Source organism: Calliphora vicina, chromosome 1, assembly GCF_958450345.1.
Source record: "Calliphora vicina chromosome 1, idCalVici1.1, whole genome shotgun sequence".
NCBI lineage: Eukaryota > Metazoa > Arthropoda > Insecta > Diptera > Calliphoridae > Calliphora > Calliphora vicina.
In genome coordinates, this window is record NC_088780.1 from 51,705,147 (window position 1) to 51,726,249 (window position 21,103).

The following is a 21,103-nucleotide window of genomic DNA, read 5'->3' on the forward strand; positions in this document are numbered from 1 at the left end:
ATTTTTTTTTTTAAATATTTTTATTTAAACAAAATCAAAATTTGTTTTTAATGTTTTAAAATTTTTTTAAAAAAAATTTTTTTTCCAAATAGTTTTAAATTTTTTAAAAAAATTTTTTTTTTTAATTTCTTTAATTAATTTTTTTGGAAAAAGAATTTATGACAAAAAAAAATTTTGATGAAAAAAAAAATTCGGGTTAAAAAATATTTTTTTCCGATTTTGACCCATTGTATGTCCAACTTACTATGGTCTTATATACGTCGTTGGAAAGGTCTTTGAAATATCTATCATTAGATATCCATATTGTCTATATTAATGACTTAGTAATCCAGATATACAGTGGTGGTCAGGAATTTAAGACAAAAATTGTTTGCTAAATTCCATGTAATTCCCAATTATTTTTTCAAATATTTCCACAAATATGTATGCATGAGGACTGTTTTAACACACAAGTGTGTTTTATTCGACTGTGTAAATTCATACATATTCACCATGAACACATAAAATTTTTCTACAACTTGACCAAACATTTTTTTTAAATAAATATATTTTCTCACATTTATATCATTATAATTTTATTATTATAAAATATTCGGACCAAATTTCGTAATTTTAGTTCCATTTGTTTCGGTCATATCATGTTATTAACAGCGGATGTTCGCTTAGGTGGGTCAACGTATTTCCACATATCTTTGTCCATATACACATCTGCTCAAAATAATAGATACACCTAATTGGAAAAAATTTAAATGGCGGTAACATTGAAAATTTCCTCACAAGCGTTAAGAATACATCATATTAATAAAATTTCTATCTGGCAATGTCATGTCAGTCAAAAATCTGGCAACTATTTGCTTTCATGTTGATTTTTAAAAACGAATTTATTTGAATTACAAAAAATTATTTGCTCATAAAAATAGATACACATCAGTAATTTGTAATTTGTTTATATACAATTTTTTTTTTGTGCAATTTTTTGTTCCTATTTACGTGAAACAGTAAGTATAATTAAAATTTTAGCAACAATTTTATAAAAAATAGGACTCTTTTGAAGAAAATGGGACGAAATCATCATTGTACCGAAGATGAGAAAAAAATTGTTCAAACGATGAGAAATCAAGGAAAATCATTACGGGAAATAGCAAAGAGCATAGGAAGATCTTTACATTTTGTCCAAAATGCTTTATCTAAAAAACAAAAAAGAGAAACTCGCGGTAGACCAAAGAAAACCAGTCCAGAAACAGATAGGCGGATCGTCCTTATGGTTAAAAAAGACCCTTTCATATCATCGAAAGCTATTTCTGCGGAGCTATGTAACGAAATCAGTCCACAAACAGTTCGTCGTCGTCTTTTACAAGCTAAATTGCCGGGAAGAATTGCCAGAAAAGTGCCACTAATGCGCCAAAAAAATATCAAGACAAGATTAGAATTTGCTAAAGAGCACTTACAATGGTCCGAAACAAAAATAAATTTGTTTGGAAACGACTGCCAAAGAAATGTACGCCGACCAAAAGGAAAAGAATTCCACGTTAAATTTACAAAAAAGACGGTAAAACATGGCGGGGGAAACATAATGGTTTGGGGTTGCTTTTCATGGAATGGTGTTGGTCCGATATTCCGAATAGAAGATACCATGAATGCTAGTGGGTATAGAGACATATTGGAAAACGTAATGCTTCCATATGCATCGGAAAATATGCCATTAATATGGACATTCCAGCAGGACAACGACCCAAAACATAGTTCAAGATTAGTTAAAAACTGGTTCTTGGAGAATAACGTACCTGTTTTAAGCTGGCCCAGCCAATCCCCTGATTTAAACCCAATAGAAAACTTGTGGAGTGAATTAAAGATAAGGCTTTCGAAGGAAGTTTTCAAAAATAAAGACGATTTATGGGAGAAAATGCAAAAAATATGGTACGAGATTCCATTGGAGAAGTGTCAGAACTTGATATCCAGTATGCCCAGAAGAGTGGAGAAAGTTTTACAAAACAAAGGTGGATATACTGGATACTAGCTTTACTTTAATAATAAACTAATTTTTTTAAGATAAAATTTATTAGCTTTTGTTTAATAAGAATTTTTAAAAATGTATCTATTATTATGAGCACCAAATTTTTCGAAATTTAAGAAATTTAATTTACTTTATAATATTTATTATTAATTATGAAATATTTTGTTTTTGTTTTTTACTCTCCTTTTAACTATAAATAAAAATCGACTGAATTTTTTTTATAATTTTACAATATACCATCATTTTTTTTCGTTTTTAAAAAATAAATTTTGGTGTATCTATTATTTTGAGCAGATGTGTATATTTTACCGATTTTTCCAAACATTTTTCGGAAACTAGAAACATTAATAATAAATTTCATACCCTTAGAGGTCCTTTTATTTTGGCTCTATCGCACTTAAAATTCAGTTGATGAAAAAAATTCAAGTATTTGTCTTAAATTGGTGGCCACCACTGTAGGTCAAAAATAGGTCAAAAATCGAGGTTGTCCTATTCCTTTTTTCCTTATATCTCAGCCATTTGTGGACCGATTTTCTCGATCGAGCCGGAAGATTTTCGGAGATATTGATGTATGAATCGTGTATGTAAGTTATTTGGGGGCTTCGGAAAGTTGATTTCAACACAGACGGACGGAAAAAATTAAAAAAACAAATTTGGAAAAAAAATAAATTTTGTTTACTTAAAAATATTTAAAATTTTTATTTTGAAGTATAATTTGGTGAAGGGTATATAAGATTCGGCACAGCCGAATATAGTTCTCTTACTTGTTTTTTGTGGCATAGTATTATCTTCCAGGTATCACAATGGCAGCGATGTTAAAGGATCCAAGTGTGTCGCTCTTATGAGGACTATTGGCTGTTAAACCTAACATTAACTTTATCTAAGCATTTTGTATGCTGAAATAAAGTCTTTCCCAATTTGCAACTAAAACGCCCCTTGTAATATCATATGTATTTGTTATTTTCTCTGTTTATTATTAAATAGTTGAATGGATTATCAGTTCCAGTGAATGTTAAGTATTTGTATTTTATGATTTTTTCGCTTATTTTATTTAACTTTATCAGTATTAATTTTATTTGAGTGCTGCATATAATAGCAGCATTGGTCCAAACTGTTGTCAAGTAAAATGTATTAATGTGATTTTTTTTCCATAAAAATATGTATGTGATGATATCGACATACAAATTCTAGCAAGTTGTATAATTTTATGAAATTAAAAACTTGTTTTTTTTTAAACAAAAATAATACATCAATGTTTGAAATCATTTCAAATGATTAATACGGCGGTTCAATAAAACAATTGCGAATTTTAAAATTCTTTACAAGTATAAAAACTAAACAATTTGATTATTTCCAGCATTTAATTTACGTTTACATAAGTACGTATGCATTTCAATTAGTTTGAGTGGATGACGCACAATTTATTAGATTTTCAATAAAAAAAAACTAAAATGTATTCCAAGAATCAGGCAGCATATCTAAAGGGGTTTACTTGCAGTAAACTGCTTAAGCTATATTGATATTTAAGCGAAAAATCCAGCTTTGCTGCCTGTATTTACTTCACTTGCGACTAAGCTACTCTCTCCCCACAAATGTCAAAACGTGATAAGATTTTTTTATTTAAAAAAAATAAAATTGAAAAACAAAACAAAAATGCTGTGACTGATGCAAAATAAAATAATCTTTATTTTGTTTTGTTTGTTTTAAGCAGGCGTTTTATTTTTGATTATTTTCTATTAATTGTGCATTGTTTTGTATAAATATGTATATACGAGTATAATGTACAAAAACATATGTATTCTGTTAAATACAAATGTATATACAAGTTAATATTTATTTGATAAATATATTTAATTGGTTTTAATATGAGGGCATATGTTTGTAACCGATAAGTGGCCATACGACTGCAGTGCATATTATTTATTTATGATCTTTAATTGCGAACATTTTATAACATTATGGGTGGGGAATGGAAACTTTGAAAGTTGTTATATGGGCAATTCCACGAGAATCGCTACCACGACTGAAAACACAAAAACCCTTGAAACTTTTTTTCAAGATGATTTGAATAGAAGAAAATAATAAAATGTTACTATGTGAAAGTATTTAATATTATAACATTTTAAAGTCAAAAAAAAAATAGTTTAAACTGATTATATTTAATTTTTTAATGTTTTAGGCTAAAATTGCGGCGAAAACTAGGCTTCCAATTAGCTTGTAGTAAGAAATGAATTTGACTCTAATTTTTTTGCTATTGTCAAATTGTTTATTGAAACCGAATGTACATTTTCTATTAATTTTTATAGTTTTTGTATACATAGTATGTATGTATATTTACAGAATATATATTTTTTATTATAAGAGAAAAATCTGTCACGTACGGTATGTCGCGTACGATATTACATTTTATTATCACTTTATTCTTATACTCTTTACGATTAGGCTAAATCTCATGGAATTTGTATGGCCTGGTTCCAAATTACCGCACTCGAGATCGAATGAACTATCGTATCGAAAAATTATTTCGATATCGTAATTATAACAAAATGTACTAAATTTCATGCTCGATATCGAATTCCGTAATCTCAAATCAGAACATTACGATCGAATTTACTCTATATCGAATGCGGTAATTCGGCCACTGCTTTCGGGGCCTATCGTTATTAAGTGACAAGACAATGGACACTATATTCGTTAATTTCAGTTTTCAAAAAGACGACCTTTTACCAAATATATGTACATATATCGTTACCTTAATATAGAAAGGCCCTAAGTGTTTTTTTTAAGTCGAAATTTTTTTATAATTTATGAGCGGACCATTTACCGAAATTAACGGAAAACTGGGCTTCAAAAAAAAAAAAAAAAAAAACACGAGTAAGGGCCTTTCTATGTTTAGGTAACTATATGTACATTAGGCCGGGTCGAATTGTATGGACGATCAAAAAGTAAAAAATCGTATAGCAGACACGCAATCTATGGAAAATTCTAAGAAAGTTTCCCCAAGTAACCATAGGTCTAAAATCAAATCCTATCTTGCGCATTTCGTATTTTATCCAATAAAAAAACTATAAAAAAAATATATGTACATTAGAGTTCGCTTGTGACCAGATCACGTCATTTGTTTTTCGGGTATCACCATTTTTCTGAAGGTTTTTGCCGTTTTGCTAAGCTTAAAATGCCTTTTCATCGTGCATGTTTAAAAAAACTAAAATTCTTTTTTTTTTTATTTTTTTATGAGATTTGCGCACCCTGTTGTGGGTTTTTGGAACTATTTTTAAGGATTCAAAAAACATCTATTGTATTAATGTTTGATTCAGAATTGACTGGTGAAATCAGATTTGCAATATATTCAACCGTTTTTGTTCTACAGAAAAATGTACTAAAAATGCGCGTCTTTAGGTGCGTTGAACCACCACAAGGAGTAAAATTTTCCAAAAAAAGGACGCCAGCGAAACGCCGGGACACGTATAACTTTTTTTTACCGATCTAACATTTCCCATTGGGCAGAACCCCCGTAGATAACCCTACTATTTGTCGCATAGTGTAATTTGCCGAAGAACATTTAACCTTTAACTTATGACGTGAAAATTTTTAACATAGTCACAGATGTGGTGTATATTTTACACCTTATAATTTTTGCGAAATATTTTACTTTAAAAAACTTTTTGTCGTTAATATTTGCTTTTTAACAAGAAGATACAACAATTTTAATTTAAAAAAATTAAAAAAAGAAAGCAAAATGTTATTTGCAACAAAAATGCAGGCACTTTATTTTGCAAGCCTTTTTGATAAAACTTTGAAAAAATTAAGAGAGGGTGTAAAATTTACCACTACCTCATAAGTTAAAGGTTAAACTGGCCGATACAGAAATGGAATACTTGTAAGACGGCCGAACGGGGAAATAAAACAATTAAGTTTGCCTGTGGCAATATTATGGTGAACGGCTGTTTTTCATGGCAAGTTATGGATCCAATTCATATCATATAATATATAATGATTGGAATTGGATACAGATCCATTTTTAAAGATATTATGTATTCATATGCTTATGAAAATATGTCCCAAGTTTGGAGATTCCACCACGAAAATTACCCCAAACACACCTCTGGTGTTGTAACCGAGTGTTTACAATGAAATGGATTACGTGCCCAACATGCTGTGGCTTAATTGGTTAGCGCGGCCTAGGTTCGATTCCCAGCCGCTGGCAATCAATTAGTTTACTAGTAACTAGTATTTATCACAGCGCCCTCATTCGGCGGCATAGCATTGAAACGACGCCGAAGTAAAATAAATAATGGCTATAAAATGTGCCTACTTACCATAGAGGCGCTGCATTCTGTATTAATAACATACATAACGCGCAATTACAGAGTTTTCAAACAAAAAAAGCTTTTCTCCTCCTTTCATCACATTCCCTTCTCCTATCTATTCTCTTTCCAAAAAAAGTAACGTAACTAATACATAGGCATGAAGTGCTTAAAAAACCCTTATGGGAAATTGTAGATCACGAAATACGCATTCCAAATTACCAAATTATAATGAATACTTTTTAGTTTGTTTTCTATTTTTGGAATTTAAACTTTTTAATTTGTTTGTATTTTGAAATATTTATTGAATGGTTGGAAAAATTAGGTTGAATTTTACCGAGGGCATGTTGGATTTGATGACCGCTGCGGTTTTTAGCTTATTCGCATAAGAAAACGCCACAAGAAAATTCAAACGAGCCAGATCTCACGATCTCGGTGGCCAGTTCACATCACCTTCACTTGAGATGACACTGACCTCAAATCGTTAGTGCAGAATGTCCAATTGGTCCTATTAAAACTGCATGTAGTTGGTGTCCATATCATCCAAATCTGGCTAAAATAAGTTTTAGGATGCATTGGACTCGTTGGATCTGATGTAGATTGTTATCGTTCGCTGAAGATAATTTTTTGATGAAAATTAGAGTCAGCTTCCAACTGATCCAGGGCCCATTCAGCGAACAATTTTATCATTTGCACGTGTTGTTGAACTCTATATCCGTCCATAGTGTGTGCAGTTTAAAAGGCACAAAATGTATATTTTTGTTGCAAAACCAGTTTTCAAAAGTTAATTCTTTTTATACCCTTCGCCATGAGTGGCAAGGGTACACAGAAAAAACAGATTCGTGATAGCAACCGAATTTGTTGCCAATCGAATGATTCGGTTGCACACATAGAATTTGTCAGTTCTACCAACAGAAAGTCAGTTGATAAAGACGAATTTCAGTTGAAGCAACCAAACTTTAGTTATCCCTTCCAAAATATTGTAGCCATAACTATAAAATTCGGTCACTAAGATAGAACCATTAGAACCGATTGGCAACAAATTCGGTTGTTAGCACGAATGTGTTTTCTCTGTGTATATATAAGTTTGTCATTCCATTTGTAATTTCTACATTTTTCATTAGCGACCCCACAAAGTATATATATTCTGGATCGTTATAGATAGCGAAGTCGATATAGCCATGTCCGTCTGTCCGTCTGTATGTTGAAATCAATTTTCCGTAGCCCCCAAATAACTTAAATACATGATTCATACATCAATATGTCGGGAATTCTTCCGGCTCGGTTGCTATTTAAAATAGACAAAACAGGCCCATAAATGGCTGAGATATAAGGAAAAAACCGTGACAACCTCGATTTTTGCCCTATTTTGTATCTATATCTGGATTACTAAAGGTACGGTCACACACAGCTAATATTTGACGTTTATCGTCAAATATTTCATTGCCTGAATCTGACCACAAATAAAATTTAGAGCAAACAACAAAACAGATGATTTTAGTCAAACAAAATTATTTGTCGGCAAACAAAATATTTTCTTAATGTGAACAAAGTGTGACCACTAGCTACATAAATACCTAAACAATATATAATTTGATCTTGCAAATATTTTTGAGGTTAAAGCACTTATTTCGAATTGTAAAGTAATCATTTTATTAGAGATTTATTGAATTTTGTTATCATATATTGAATTTAATTTTTCACTTTTTGTTTGACCAAACTGCTGCGAAAAAGAATCAGTAAATATATTTGCCGTGTGGTCACACTATATCAAACACATTCATAAAATAATTGTTTGATCAAATAGAAAAAAACAGAAAATTATTTGCTCAGCATGGCGGAAAAATAAGAGGAGATTATTTAAATATTTTTCGTACTAAATTAAAGACACAAATTCACTATTTTTTTTTAAACATAAATACATATTCAATATTTCTTGAATATTTGTTATTTAAATTATTTTCACTAAATAATTGCATCAATAAATGTAGTCTTCTTCTTCACATAAAAGTCATTCAGCATAGGATGACATACTGGGAGAAAAACTAATTGAAGACATGAAGTCTATGTTGCGATTTTTGCAATTTTATGCGATTTATATTTTTATACGTTTAACATAGTCTGATGTTTGATTATTTTTTATTTATACATGGAGTTTGTCTATTTTCAAAATTTAAAATTGCTCATATGTACATATGGAATATTAACTGAAATTTTATACAGATTGAATTTAAAATCAAAGAAAATTTTTCATACATACATAAATAGTATGAATTGATTGTAATTAAAAAATAATTCTTAAACAGTATGATCTGTTTAATTTTTTTTTACTGCAGAAGTAGAATATGTCTAATAGCATTTTTCACTTTTCTGATTTTAGTATCATACAAAAATTTTTATTATAAATTTTTAGATAATGCGATTGAATTGGAATTAATTAAAAAATTATGTAAAAAAGGTAAACATTTCCATAAAATTTAACAATATTTGTGAACATGTTCTTATTCTGAATGAAAAAAGTTTGGAAAAAGTCGTGTTCGATTAATAATATGTATTAAAAAACCAATAAGCATTTTTACTGGAATTCAAGTTGATAGCAAGTGTAATTCAAGCCTTGAGTTATAGTCAAGCAATTGAATTACAGTTGTATTACACTTTATTTCAATAGCATTATCCAGTAAATAGGAAACATAAATTCAAGCCATATGTTTTTTGTTTGAAAAATATTTAATATTTCAAATATTTTTCAATTATAAAACATGATTACATTTCCATTCAATTTCAATTATGAATTGTGATAGTAATATAATTTAATAAATAAACATTTAATAATTATATTATTAAATTGTTCAAGTTGTGTTCTTTTCGCGATTTGTTTTCATTATTTAGCGATTTTTAATTTAAGATATAGCAACACTACTTTTGCGATAACACATGATGCAACAGCTGTTATTTGACGCTGTTTGATCTTGCAAATGAATTGCAAGATCAAATAAAAAAATACCCAAAATGCAGGAAAATATTTGCTGTTTAGTGGTCACACATTGGTCACATTACAAGAATGTTTTCATATTGGCAAATAAATTTGTTTGACCAAATTCAGCTGTTTTCTTGTTTGCAGTGCAAAAATATTTTGTGTTCAAACTAGAAACATAAAATATTTGACGCTTAAATAAAAGTACTGAAATTTCATAATTCTTTCAAATGTAAAGCAAAATCTTGTAATATTTTACTTTCTAGAAATGTCTTTTTTATTGATGAAAGAAATTAAAGTTGTTTTGCAGCTTTATTTAATAATTATTTAGAACAAATATTACCATAAATGTGACCACAAGTCAAATATTTTTTCCCCTTTGTGTGTTTGATAGTATTTCGGTGTAGTTTGATTAAACAAATATGGCAAATAAATGTGTACAGTGTGAACACAAAATCAACCCATGAATTATTTGATGTAGTTTTGATCAAATACATGAAACATCTTGTGTCAAATAATTTGCGTAGTCTGACCCTACCTTAAGTCATTAATATAGACAATATGGATATCTAATGATAGATATTTCAAAGTCCATTGCTACTATGTATATAAGCCTATAGTAAGTTGGACCTGCAATGCGTCAAAATCGGGAAAAATATTTTTTAATCCGAATTTTTTTTCATCACAAAATTTATTTTTGTCATAAATTATTTTTCCAAATAAAAAAAATGTTTAAAAAAAAATTTCGAAAAAAAAATTTTTTTAAATAAATTAAAAACAATTTTTTTTTTAAAAAAATTAAAAACAATTTGTAAAAAAACATTTTTTTGAAGGGTATATAAGATTCGGCATAGCCGAATATAGCTCTCTTACTTGTTTCCTTATGAACTGTTTCAGATTTCTGACATTATGATAAAATCCTTTTTGTCCATTATTTCATAGTTTACTTTTTATTATAGCCTAATACTTTTGGATAGGCGCATACTGGAGGATAATAGGGAGACTTAGATATTTTTTAACCTATGCAATATTATGATCAGCGAGTAGTTTTAATGCGGATCTAGCCTATTGTGCTGATGTTAAATTGGTCCAAAGTATTGTGTTGTTTAATGAATGGTATTAGTATTTACTTTAAGCACGCTTCTTCAATAAGCATTTTTGCTGGAATTCAAGTTCAAGTAATTTCACCCTTCAGTCCAGTGTCATGCTTATAGTATTTAAACAAAATATATAATTCTCTAAATTTAAGATTCTGTTTCAGCTTATTTTTAGGTGCCCAGCTGTATCACATTTACATTGTGGACTTAATCTCTGCATTTTCATATTCAGTTCTGAGAGAATAGGTTTTCTGGATTAGAGCTCGAATTTAAATTAATATCTACATATATTCAAAACTTGTTTCTCGTTTAAAATTCTTAAAATATATATTTTATCATTATAAAACTTTCGGTTTCGTTATTGGTCCAAAATTTGCCCGAAAATCGAATCTTAGGCCAATTTAAAACCGAATATTCCGTTGAACTCGGTTTTGAAATGGATTCGTTTATTCATGTTTCGGGTTGGTTCGGCACCGAATCGCCTTGTGAAGGGACCAATTCAAGGACCCAATATAGAGCTGGTGTAACTGGCAGCCATTATAACATAACCTAGAGTTTTCTATATTAATAGAGTTGATAATATTGGACGATTCAGATACGATTAATTTTGGAGCGAAGATGCAATTGTCGTTTGAAACAAATATTTCGTAGTTGGTTAAGGATAATTTCAATGTATTTCTTTTTATGATCCAGATTTCAAATATTTTCAATATTTAAATATATTTAAAAACTTGTATTGTTTCAAATATTCTAATAAATCTCCTTTTTTCTATATTTTTATTACAGATTTAGTACATTGTACAAATGAACCCAATGTTTCCATACCACATTTGGCCAATTTACTTATTGAACGTTCACAGAATGCCAATTGGGTGGTAGTGTATAAATCTTTAATAACCACACATCATTTAATGGCATATGGAAATGAAGTGAGTTTAAAATACATGAATCACAAACCTACAAAATTAAAAGTGACACTTCATCAATAGCAATAGCACAATCAAAATTGACAGCACTAATTGTTGTTTGTTTTATTTCCAAATTTCTTTTTTATAGCGTTTTATGCAGTATTTAGCTTCATCAAATTCAACGTTTAATCTTAGTAATTTCTTGGATAAGGGTGGAGTTCAAGGTAATTAGAAATGTAACATTTTGAAAATTCTTATTCTTATAAAAACACAAAAACAGTCATATTATTTACAAAACACAAATAGCTAGCAGGGATTTAAAATTTATAATGAAATTTATTTTTTTTTTGTGCAAAATTTACTATATCTAAATAATTTAACATTTTATCATTCATGTATCTTTTCTGATTTAAACACAAACATATTTACAAACTAATATAATTTTTATTTATTTATTTTTTTCTTAATTTTGTTGTTGTTGTTGTGGTAACAATATGATGCTTTTTTATATTTTTTTCTTTTATTCTTTTTTTTATATATATCAACCAAAAAACACTCTACACTACCAAAAATAAACTACAATATTTACTTCATTAATTTGGATTTATTTATGATTTCCTCTCAAAAAACTGCCAAATAAAATCAACATCATCAATCTAAACAAATCATACATTTACTTTAATCAACTAATTGAATAAATTAATTTGCTAAAAACTAAATTCAATCATAATTTTATGCCTTAAATAACTTTTTCCATTTTTGTTTAATTTGAATAACAATTATTTTGTGAAATTTTATTACTAAATACTTTAATTTAACTATGTTTTATTATTATTGTTGTTAAAATATCATCTCTTCTTAATACAAAAACAAAAAACAAACAAAATATCCTTCCTAATATTCGCTTTACTACTTCTTCTTTATACTACTTTTCCTTCTCGTACTCATCCCTTCTTTTCTAAAAAAAATAAACATAAATTACAAAACAAAAACAATTTTAAATCAAACCATGTAAAATATGCTTAAAACAAGATGGTGGTATGTCGGTACCTGGTGGCAGAATGGGTGAGTAAACTTTTTGCAAAATAAAAACAAAAAAATTCAAGTATTATTATAAAAGTAGTTTTTGCTAAAACAAAATAGTTTTTAAGACAAACAAAAAAAAGTTTTACAAAATTTTATTATGGATGTTGTGTTGTCAGATACTAAGAATTATTGTGTGAAAACTGGGAAAAAACTTGTATTTCTTTGCTTTTTATGCCAAAAAATTTGTAAAATAATAATATCATTGTTTATTCAACATGGGCTGAAATGTCGGAAACTGTCAGTATTTTTTTTAATATTTTTTCAATACACTGTATTAAATGCTCTACTGAAGCTAACCAACGCAGTGGTCTATTTTCGGTCAAAATTTGCATTCTTGTAGTTCAAAAAGTTCTTTATGAAGAGCATTGCATCGACTCAAAGTGATTACAGCTTGGAATTAATTAATTCAATGTAGTCTAACTGACCAAAATCTTAATACCATTTCCAAAAACTTAGTCACCCCTATCGGCAAAACATGTGAAATTTATGTTCCCATGAAATATCCATTTCCCTCGAAGGGAAAATTGCTATCGTGATATTCCCATGAACTTTTCATTCACAATAGTTGATTTTGTTCGTAACAGCTGTTTATGGTTTACAAAATTCCATCTAAAAATTCCACAACATGGAGATTTTTTTCACGTGAACAAAGTTGATGATCGAAAAATGGGAAAAGGGAACATATTTCAGGTGAAATGTTGATTCGCGATAGGAGTGATTCTTATTAGCTGCATACAATTAATTTATTGGGTGTATGACTTACTTGGCGTATAATTTGAACGCGGTTTTTAGTTTTAATAACTTATATGTCATTTTGAAGCCTCATATCTGTTATTTATTCTCACTTAGTTATTGAACATCATAGAGTAAACAACAATGTTTTTTTTGCTTCGAAAATGTAGAATTTTGTGCCAACAAAGCGTCATATGCGGGAAGTTTTGCTTTATTTCTTTAAAAAAAGTTCCGCTGTAGAACACCAATTGCCCCCTGAAGCTTATGGTGAATGTGTTTCATTGGTTTCAACGTGAGAGAGATGGTTTGTGCTGCACGGAAGACAATGATCGCCCAGACCGGCTAAAAATGTTTGAAGATCAAAAGACCCAGCTACCTAACTAAGATTGGTCAATATATAGTTGCCAGGAATTTATGCCTTTTGACACTCCGGGCTGGGAATTCGGTGTCAAAGGCGATTTGCATGCTTGCCTAGCGTCCAGTGTCTCGTTAGTAGTGTCAGCAACATTGATATATCCCTTCTATTATGGGTTATCAGTTGGATAGTTCGTTTTTCATTAAAAGAGCGCCACATTAAATTTGCCACCCTACATGTATCTAATTTTTCTCAGTCTTTATAAGAAAGTGTCTGAAGATAACACTTTTAATAGTACCCAGTGGATTTGCTACTGAAACCGCATTGGAGATATCCAAAGAAGATCCCATTCTGGCTAAATCGTCTGCCTGTTCATCTAGCCTTGGCAGAACATTTTTACATTTCCTGACTAATGAAGATGAAGTTGTATAGGCATTCAGTGAGAGAAGTGCCGCCTGACTGTCTACAAAAATATTAATATTGCTGCGATTTATATGAACATGTAGTGTATTACAACCTATCATAATCGCAAAGATTTCAGCCTGAAAAATACTACATTCATTCGGAAGAAGATTCCCGCGTGGCCACACGTTCTCGATCTCCAGCATCGAGATGCGTGAAGCCTCGCTGCAGACAGATGTGGCCATTATGTGAAGGTCTATTGGAACAAGATGCAGTGTCTCTGAAGGACTAGTTCTTAGTGCGCCAGTTATGCCAATGCAGGCTGGCCTCTGGACTTTATATAATTGGTCTACAACATAGTTTCTTCTAGTTGCAGTCCAACATACAAGAGATCCATAATTAAGAACTGGACGTACTATAGCCGTATACATCAATTTAATTAAGTTGGGACTAAGTCCCCACTTTTTACCAAACAACTTACGATAGATGCAATAGGCAACCGTTGCGCTCTTAACCATGTGTTGATAATTTCCATGATAATTTATAGTCCAGGATAATTTCTAGATATTTTGCATAATTTGAAAGGTGGAATCTTGGTATTTGTCGTGAAAAGTACGAGTTCTTCCGAACTTGTTCTCCGAGGTTCAATAAAAAGAGCCAACATTTTCATCATCTACCTAAAAAAGCAAATGAAAACATATTTAACATTATAACGATTTATTTTGAAGACATATAAAAACGACATCGGGTGAGGGTTTTGGGTCAAGAAGTCTTGTGAAATTCTTAGTTCTATTATAAAATTCTTAAAGCTAGATGTGTCGCAATTAATTCTTCCAATCTTGCGAAAAAAACCATAAAGTCAATTTAAAACTGATTTTACAGAGACGCTTGAACTAGTACTTCAGGCTAAGGCCCTAATTGGCTTCAGAAATTACTAACTCGTAAAATAAGTACCTCTTACAGAACTAAATTCGATTCGAAAACATTTTAAATATTACAAAATCTCCCGACCATTGAGTGTCTCAGATAACAGGAATTTGAATTATTCCATTCCTCCTTTAGCTTTGGCTGAAATTTTATATCTGATCAGTTTGAATTACACAATTTCAGAGTATTAGAGACTGTATCAATATAAAGACAATCGGGCGGGGCAATAGTTTCCTTTTCATCGTTCAATATTAGTATCTGCAACATCAGTTCCTATTTATAATAGAAATAAAAAATATATATTTTTTTATTATAATTGAAATTTCTAGCGTATCAAATTGCTTTTGTCGTATTGATTTTGGTCAGCAACAAAAATACAATAAAAGACATATTTAATATTGTTTTATTTCATTTGTTTTGGTTTAATTGAATGTAGGTTACGATATGTCGCCATTTATCAGACGCTATGCCAAGTATTTAAATGAAAAATCTTTGTCTTATCGTGCAATGGCTTTTGATTTTTGCAAAGTTAAAAGAGGGTAAGTTTTTTTTTTCTTTTGTTTTCCATTATCAAATTTATGAAATTATTTTATTTACAGCAAAGAAGAGGGTTCACTACGTACCATGCATGCTGATAAATTATTAAAAACGTTGCCCGTTTTACAGGCACAATTGGACGCTCTTTTGGAATTCGATTGTCAATCAAATGATTTAACAAATGGTAAAATTTCATAACATAACAATTGTTATTTTTAGTAAAAAAAAATGTTCTATTTCATTTCAAAATTGTTCAACCAACTATATCCATTATAAAAAAATGATTTGCTGAAAATGAATAGGTGTCATTAACATGTCATTTATGTTGTTATTCCGTGATCTCATACGTTTATTCGCCTGTTACAATGATGGTATTATTAATTTGTTGGAGAAATATTTTGATATGAATAAGAAACAAGCACGTGATGCTTTGGATTTATATAAAAAGTTTTTGGTGCGCATGGATCGTGTGGGGGAATTCTTGAAAGTTGCGGAGGTTAGTAAAATCATAATGCTAAAAAAATGGAAATTTGAAATTCTTGAATTTATTTTTTATTATTTTAGAATGTTGGCATTGATAAGGGAGATATACCTGATTTAACTAAAGCTCCTAGTTCTTTGTTGGATGCTTTAGAACAACATTTAGCCACTTTAGAGGGACGCAAAGTTTCAGCTGCAAATACTCCTACACAATCAGCCAGGTTTGTTTTATAACAACTAATAATGCTTCTTAGTTGAAAACCAGGAAAACATTTTAATTTATTTGGAAATTTATTATTTAATTTTCTTTTTTATATGAAAAATTTGTTGGCTCTATATTTATTGATAAAAATGAATTCTCCAAGAAATGAATATGCTTGTTGTGATTACTATCAAACATAAATATTGAATACAATGCAGCAAGCCGTTGAAACCCGTAAAAATTAAATTAATAAATCTTTAGTTCTCAAGATTTTTCTCCAAATGTTTTTAATTCTTCCAATTAATTTCATGTTGATACTTTCTAATTAATTTGTATCATATTTCTTTTAATTTATTTTGTATTAGTTTTATTTTGCTAAAAAATACTAAGTTATTGTTTCAATTTGAAATTTATCACACCTTTTCAAATCGATCGTCTTTAATTGCATGCATCTTCATCTCATACCAGTAGGTTGTGCCCCATCTATCGTTCTTGTCATACTTTTTACGTTCCCACGATAATCGGAACTTCGCTTCGGAACGCCCCGAGTCAATTTAATATGATACTTGTCAACTCAGTGACAACTGTATCAAATTAAAGTTTTTTCTCTACAAAAGATCTCTCGGCAGCAGCGGAACAGTTACAACGACAGCCAATATTTCGTTTGTGTTCACTAAGGTCCCTTCGTGTTACCTACAAATAAATATTTCTCCAGAAAAGAAGATCCATGAAATCAAAGAAGAATACAGGGAAGGAGAAATGAAAAATTGGTAATTTATGATATCAGTTGGATGCTTATTTGGCCGATGGATTGTCAAACATCCGAACACAATAGCAAATGATAGATGGGATCCAAAACCTGTTTCTTTTTGAACCAATACGACGAACTAATGAACGCATTTAGCTGATCCATGCCGATTGAAGATAAATTAATAATATGCTAATTGCCAACTTGTTATGAAGATGACTGGAATAAAATGCTAACTGTCAACTTGTTATGAAGATGACACTCTCTCTGATTCATCAGTGAAAACAAACAGGCAGTTTGCAGATAAGGACAGCGAAAGAAATTCCCCAAAATCGAAATATCGTTTAAAGATATAGATTAGTTAAAATATAGATCCTATTAATAACAAAAGTTCACTTAATCACCCCTATCGCGAATCAATATTTCACATGAAATATGTTCCCTTTTCCCATTTTTCGTTCATCAACTTTGTTCACGTGAAAAAATTCCTCATGTTGTGGAATTTTTAGATGGAATTTTGTTAACAATAAACAGCTGTTGCGAACAAAATTAACTATTGTGAATGAAAAGTTCATGGGAATATCACGATAGCAATTTTCCCTTCGAGGGAAATGGATATTTCATGGGAACATAAATTTTACATGTTTTGTCGATAGGGGTGAATATCTCTCAGTATTTAAACAAGTTATGAGCTCTTCAAAGCTGTGCAAACTAACACCTGTATCATGTATTCTAATAGGATGGTCATAAATTTAATTTTCTGAAATCGCGTGTCCTGTATGATTTTTTGTAGATCATTTTGCAATCGGACCAGAAGTTGTTTATAATATTTGTAGTGTCGTAAGGTAGACAAATGATCCTGGATTTTTTCAACATTTCTGCCGAAGGCCTAAAATAAGAAACACTAATAGATTTCACATCATGAACAAAAACCTTGTAAATTAGTTTTTATTTATTCATTCAGTTACAGAATCATTTGGAGCAATGAAATGAGAGTTACATTATTACTTTTTAATTCCATTATGTGAATTATTTTCGAAATTTACACATCTGCTCAAAATAATAGATACACCAAAATTTATTTTTTAAAAACGAAAAAAAATAATGGTATATTGTAAAATTATAAAAAAAAATCAGTCGATTTTTATTTATAGTTAAAAGGAGAGTAAAAAACAAAAACAAAATATTTCATAATTAATAATAAATATTATAAAGTAAATTAAATTTCTTAAATTTCGAAAAATTTGGTGCTCATAATAATAGATACATTTTTAAAAATTCTTATTAAACAAAAGCTAATAAATTTTATCTTAAAAAAATTAGTTTATTATTAAAGTAAAGCTAGTATCCAGTATATCCACCTTTGTTTTGTAAAATTTTCTCCACTCTTCTGGGCATACTGGATATCAAGTTCTGACACTTCTCCAATGGAATCTCGTACCATATTTTTTGCGTTTTCTCCCATAAATCGTCTTTATTTTTGAAAACTTCCTTCGAAAGCCTTATCTTTAATTCACTCCACAAGTTTTCTATTGGGTTTAAATCAGGGGATTGGCTGGGCCAGCTTAAAACAGGTACGTTATTCTCCAAGAACCAGTTTTTAACTAATCTTGAACTATGTTTTGGGTCGTTGTCCTGCTGGAATGTCCATATTAATGGCATATTTTCCGATGCATATGGAAGCATTACGTTTTCCAATATGTCTCTATACCCACTAGCATTCATGGTATCTTCTATTCGGAATATCGGACCAACACAATTCCATGAAAAGCAACCCCAAACCATTATGTTTCCCCCGCCATGTTTTACCGTCTTTTTTGTAAATTTAACGTGGAATTCTTTTCCTTTTGGTCGGCGTACATTTCTTTGGCAGTCGTTTCCAAACAAATTTATTTTTGTTTCGTCGCTCCATAAAATATTTCTCCATTTTTTTTCGCCTTCACACCCGGACCATTGTAAGTGCTCTTTAGCAAATTCTAATCTTGTCTTGATATTTTTTTGGCGCATTAGTGGCACTTTTCTGGCAATTCTTCCCGGCAATTTAGCTTGTAAAAGACGACGACGAACTGTTTGTGGACTGATTTCGTTACATAGCTCCGCAGAAATAGCTTTCGATGATATGAAAGGGTCTTTTTTAACCATAAGGACGATCCGCCTATCTGTTTCTGGACTGGTTTTCTTTGGTCTACCGCGAGTTTCTCTTTTTTGTTTTTTAGATAAAGCATTTTGGACAAAATGTAAAGATCTTCCTATGCTCTTTGCTATTTCCCGTAATGATTTTCCTTGATTTCTCATCGTTTGAACAATTTTTTTCTCATCTTCGGTACAATGATGATTTCGTCCATTTTCTTCAAAAGAGTCCTATTTTTTATAAAATTGTTGCTAAAATTTAAATTATACTTACTGTTTCACGTAAATAGGAACAAAAAATTGCACAAAAAAAAAATTGTATATAAACAAATTACAAATTACTGATGTGTATCTATTTTTATGAGCAAATAATTTTTTGTAATTCAAATAAATTCGTTTTTAAAAATCAACATGAAAGCAAATAGTTGTCAGATTTTTGACTGACATGACATTGCCAGATAGAAATTTTAATAATATGATGTATTCTTAACGCTTGCGAGGAAATTTTCAATGTTACCGCCATTTAAATTTTTTCCAATTAGGTGTATCTATTATTTTGAGCAGATGTGTATTTCTAAACGAATTTAATAACCATAAATCCGATTTTACAGCTTAATTTTTTTTGAGAATTTAATTTTATTATTCCCTTAAGCTTTTTTCAATTACAATTTTTTATATTTTTAGTTGAATTCTGTTTATTTAATTTTTTATGTATTATTTTATTTTCTTCCCCCCTTTAATTTTTCCTACTAATTTTCTCAATTTCTTACTAAAATTAAATCCTTAATCCTAATTTTCTTTTCTAAATTGCTTAAATTTTCTATATTCTTTAATTTATTTAAAAAATTTTGGTTGCTCTTCAAACAATTTTGAGTTGATTTTTTAAATTTTGTAAACAATTTTGTTAAAAATGAATTAACTAATTAAAGTAGCAACCAAAAGAACGTAAAATCCGCTGTTTCTGCCCTATCTTCTACTAGCTCTTCGTTTGGCACAGCTGCCGCTTCAAGTAAATTTGACACTACCAACGGTATAGATGAACAACTTAAGGCTCAAGCTTTGGCTGAGGAAGAGGCTGCCATGAATCAATATAAGGTTTGTTTTTTATTAATAACGAATATTTGTAAATTTTGTATTAACATTTTTAACTTTACTTTGTGTGTGTTTTTATTAATTATTAAAGCAACATAAAGTTTCTTCACCCACCAGCGGCGGTGCTGCTGCTAACGCCGCATTAACAAATCCATTCTTATCGTCTCCACCAGCTGCTGCAGCTGGTCAACCGATAGTTGATTTGTTTGGTGCTGCCTCAGCACAGCCAGGCTCTGGCTCCACCGCTGCTGCTGGTACCACTAAAGCTTCGGACGATTTACTACAATTGGGCAATCCCTTTTCCGATATGTTTGATGCTCCCCTTGCGGGCGGTGCTGGAGGCGTTGCTACAGGTGCTCAAAATTCAAATAATATTTGGATGAATAACAATGGTAGCATTTCTTTTCTTTTTTTTTAATTTTATTATTTATTATTTTTTAAGTTTGATATAATTTGTTGAAGTTTTACTTGGGAAAAAATGCAAAGGATAAAAAGATATAAAAAAACAGTAAATTGTGGATGAAGCTTAACTCTTTTTAAAAATTAAAATCGTTTAAAATTTGATTTTATTTTTTTCGATTGAATTTCACAATAACTTTAAATAATGTGAGATTTAACACCATTATCATAATGTCTAGTTTATTATACCCTTCACCTTCGTGAGAAGGGTATATATAAGTTTGTCATTCCGTTTGTAATTTCTACATTTTTCATTTCCGACCCTATAAAGTATATATATTCTGGATCCTTATAGATAGCGGAGTCGATTAAGCCATGTCCGTCCGTCTGTCTGTTGAAATCAATTTTCTGAAGACCCCAGATATCTTCGGGATCCAAATCTTCAATAATTCTGTCAGACGTGCTTTCGAGAAGTTTGCTATTTAAAATCAGCAAAATCGGTCCACAAATGGCTGAGATATGAGGAAAAAACCAAGACAACCTCGATTTTTGACCAATTTTTGAACTATATCTGGATTACTAAGACATTAATATAGACAATATAGATTATCTACTGATAGATATTTCAAAGACATTTGCAACGACGTATATAAGACCATAGTAAGTTGGACCTACAATGGGTCAAAATCGGGAAAAAAATGTTTAACTCGAAT

At 30.1% G+C, this 21,103-nt stretch overlaps 1 protein-coding gene across 19 annotated transcripts in view; it reads left to right on the forward strand.

Moving 5' to 3' along the window:
- lap (like-AP180) overlaps nt 1–21,103 on the forward strand; it is a 76,275-nt gene that overhangs the window by 18,735 nt on the left and 36,437 nt on the right. For 7 of the 19 annotated variants that reach the window (XM_065513016.1, XM_065513010.1, XM_065513081.1 and 4 more), the window contains exons 3-11: nt 11,179–11,321; nt 11,449–11,524; nt 12,333–12,365; nt 15,239–15,341; nt 15,402–15,523; nt 15,642–15,835; nt 15,904–16,040; nt 19,829–19,994; nt 20,083–20,383. In XM_065513016.1, the coding sequence (XP_065369088.1) occupies nt 11,179–11,321; nt 11,449–11,524; nt 12,333–12,365; nt 15,239–15,341; nt 15,402–15,523; nt 15,642–15,835; nt 15,904–16,040; nt 19,829–19,994; nt 20,083–20,383 (1,275 nt within the window). The remainder of the gene's footprint in view (nt 1–11,178; nt 11,322–11,448; nt 11,525–12,332; nt 12,366–15,238; nt 15,342–15,401; nt 15,524–15,641; nt 15,836–15,903; nt 16,041–19,828; nt 19,995–20,082; nt 20,384–21,103) is intronic. The other 12 variants (XM_065513053.1, XM_065513114.1, XM_065513137.1 and 9 more) reach the window with 7 other exon arrangements.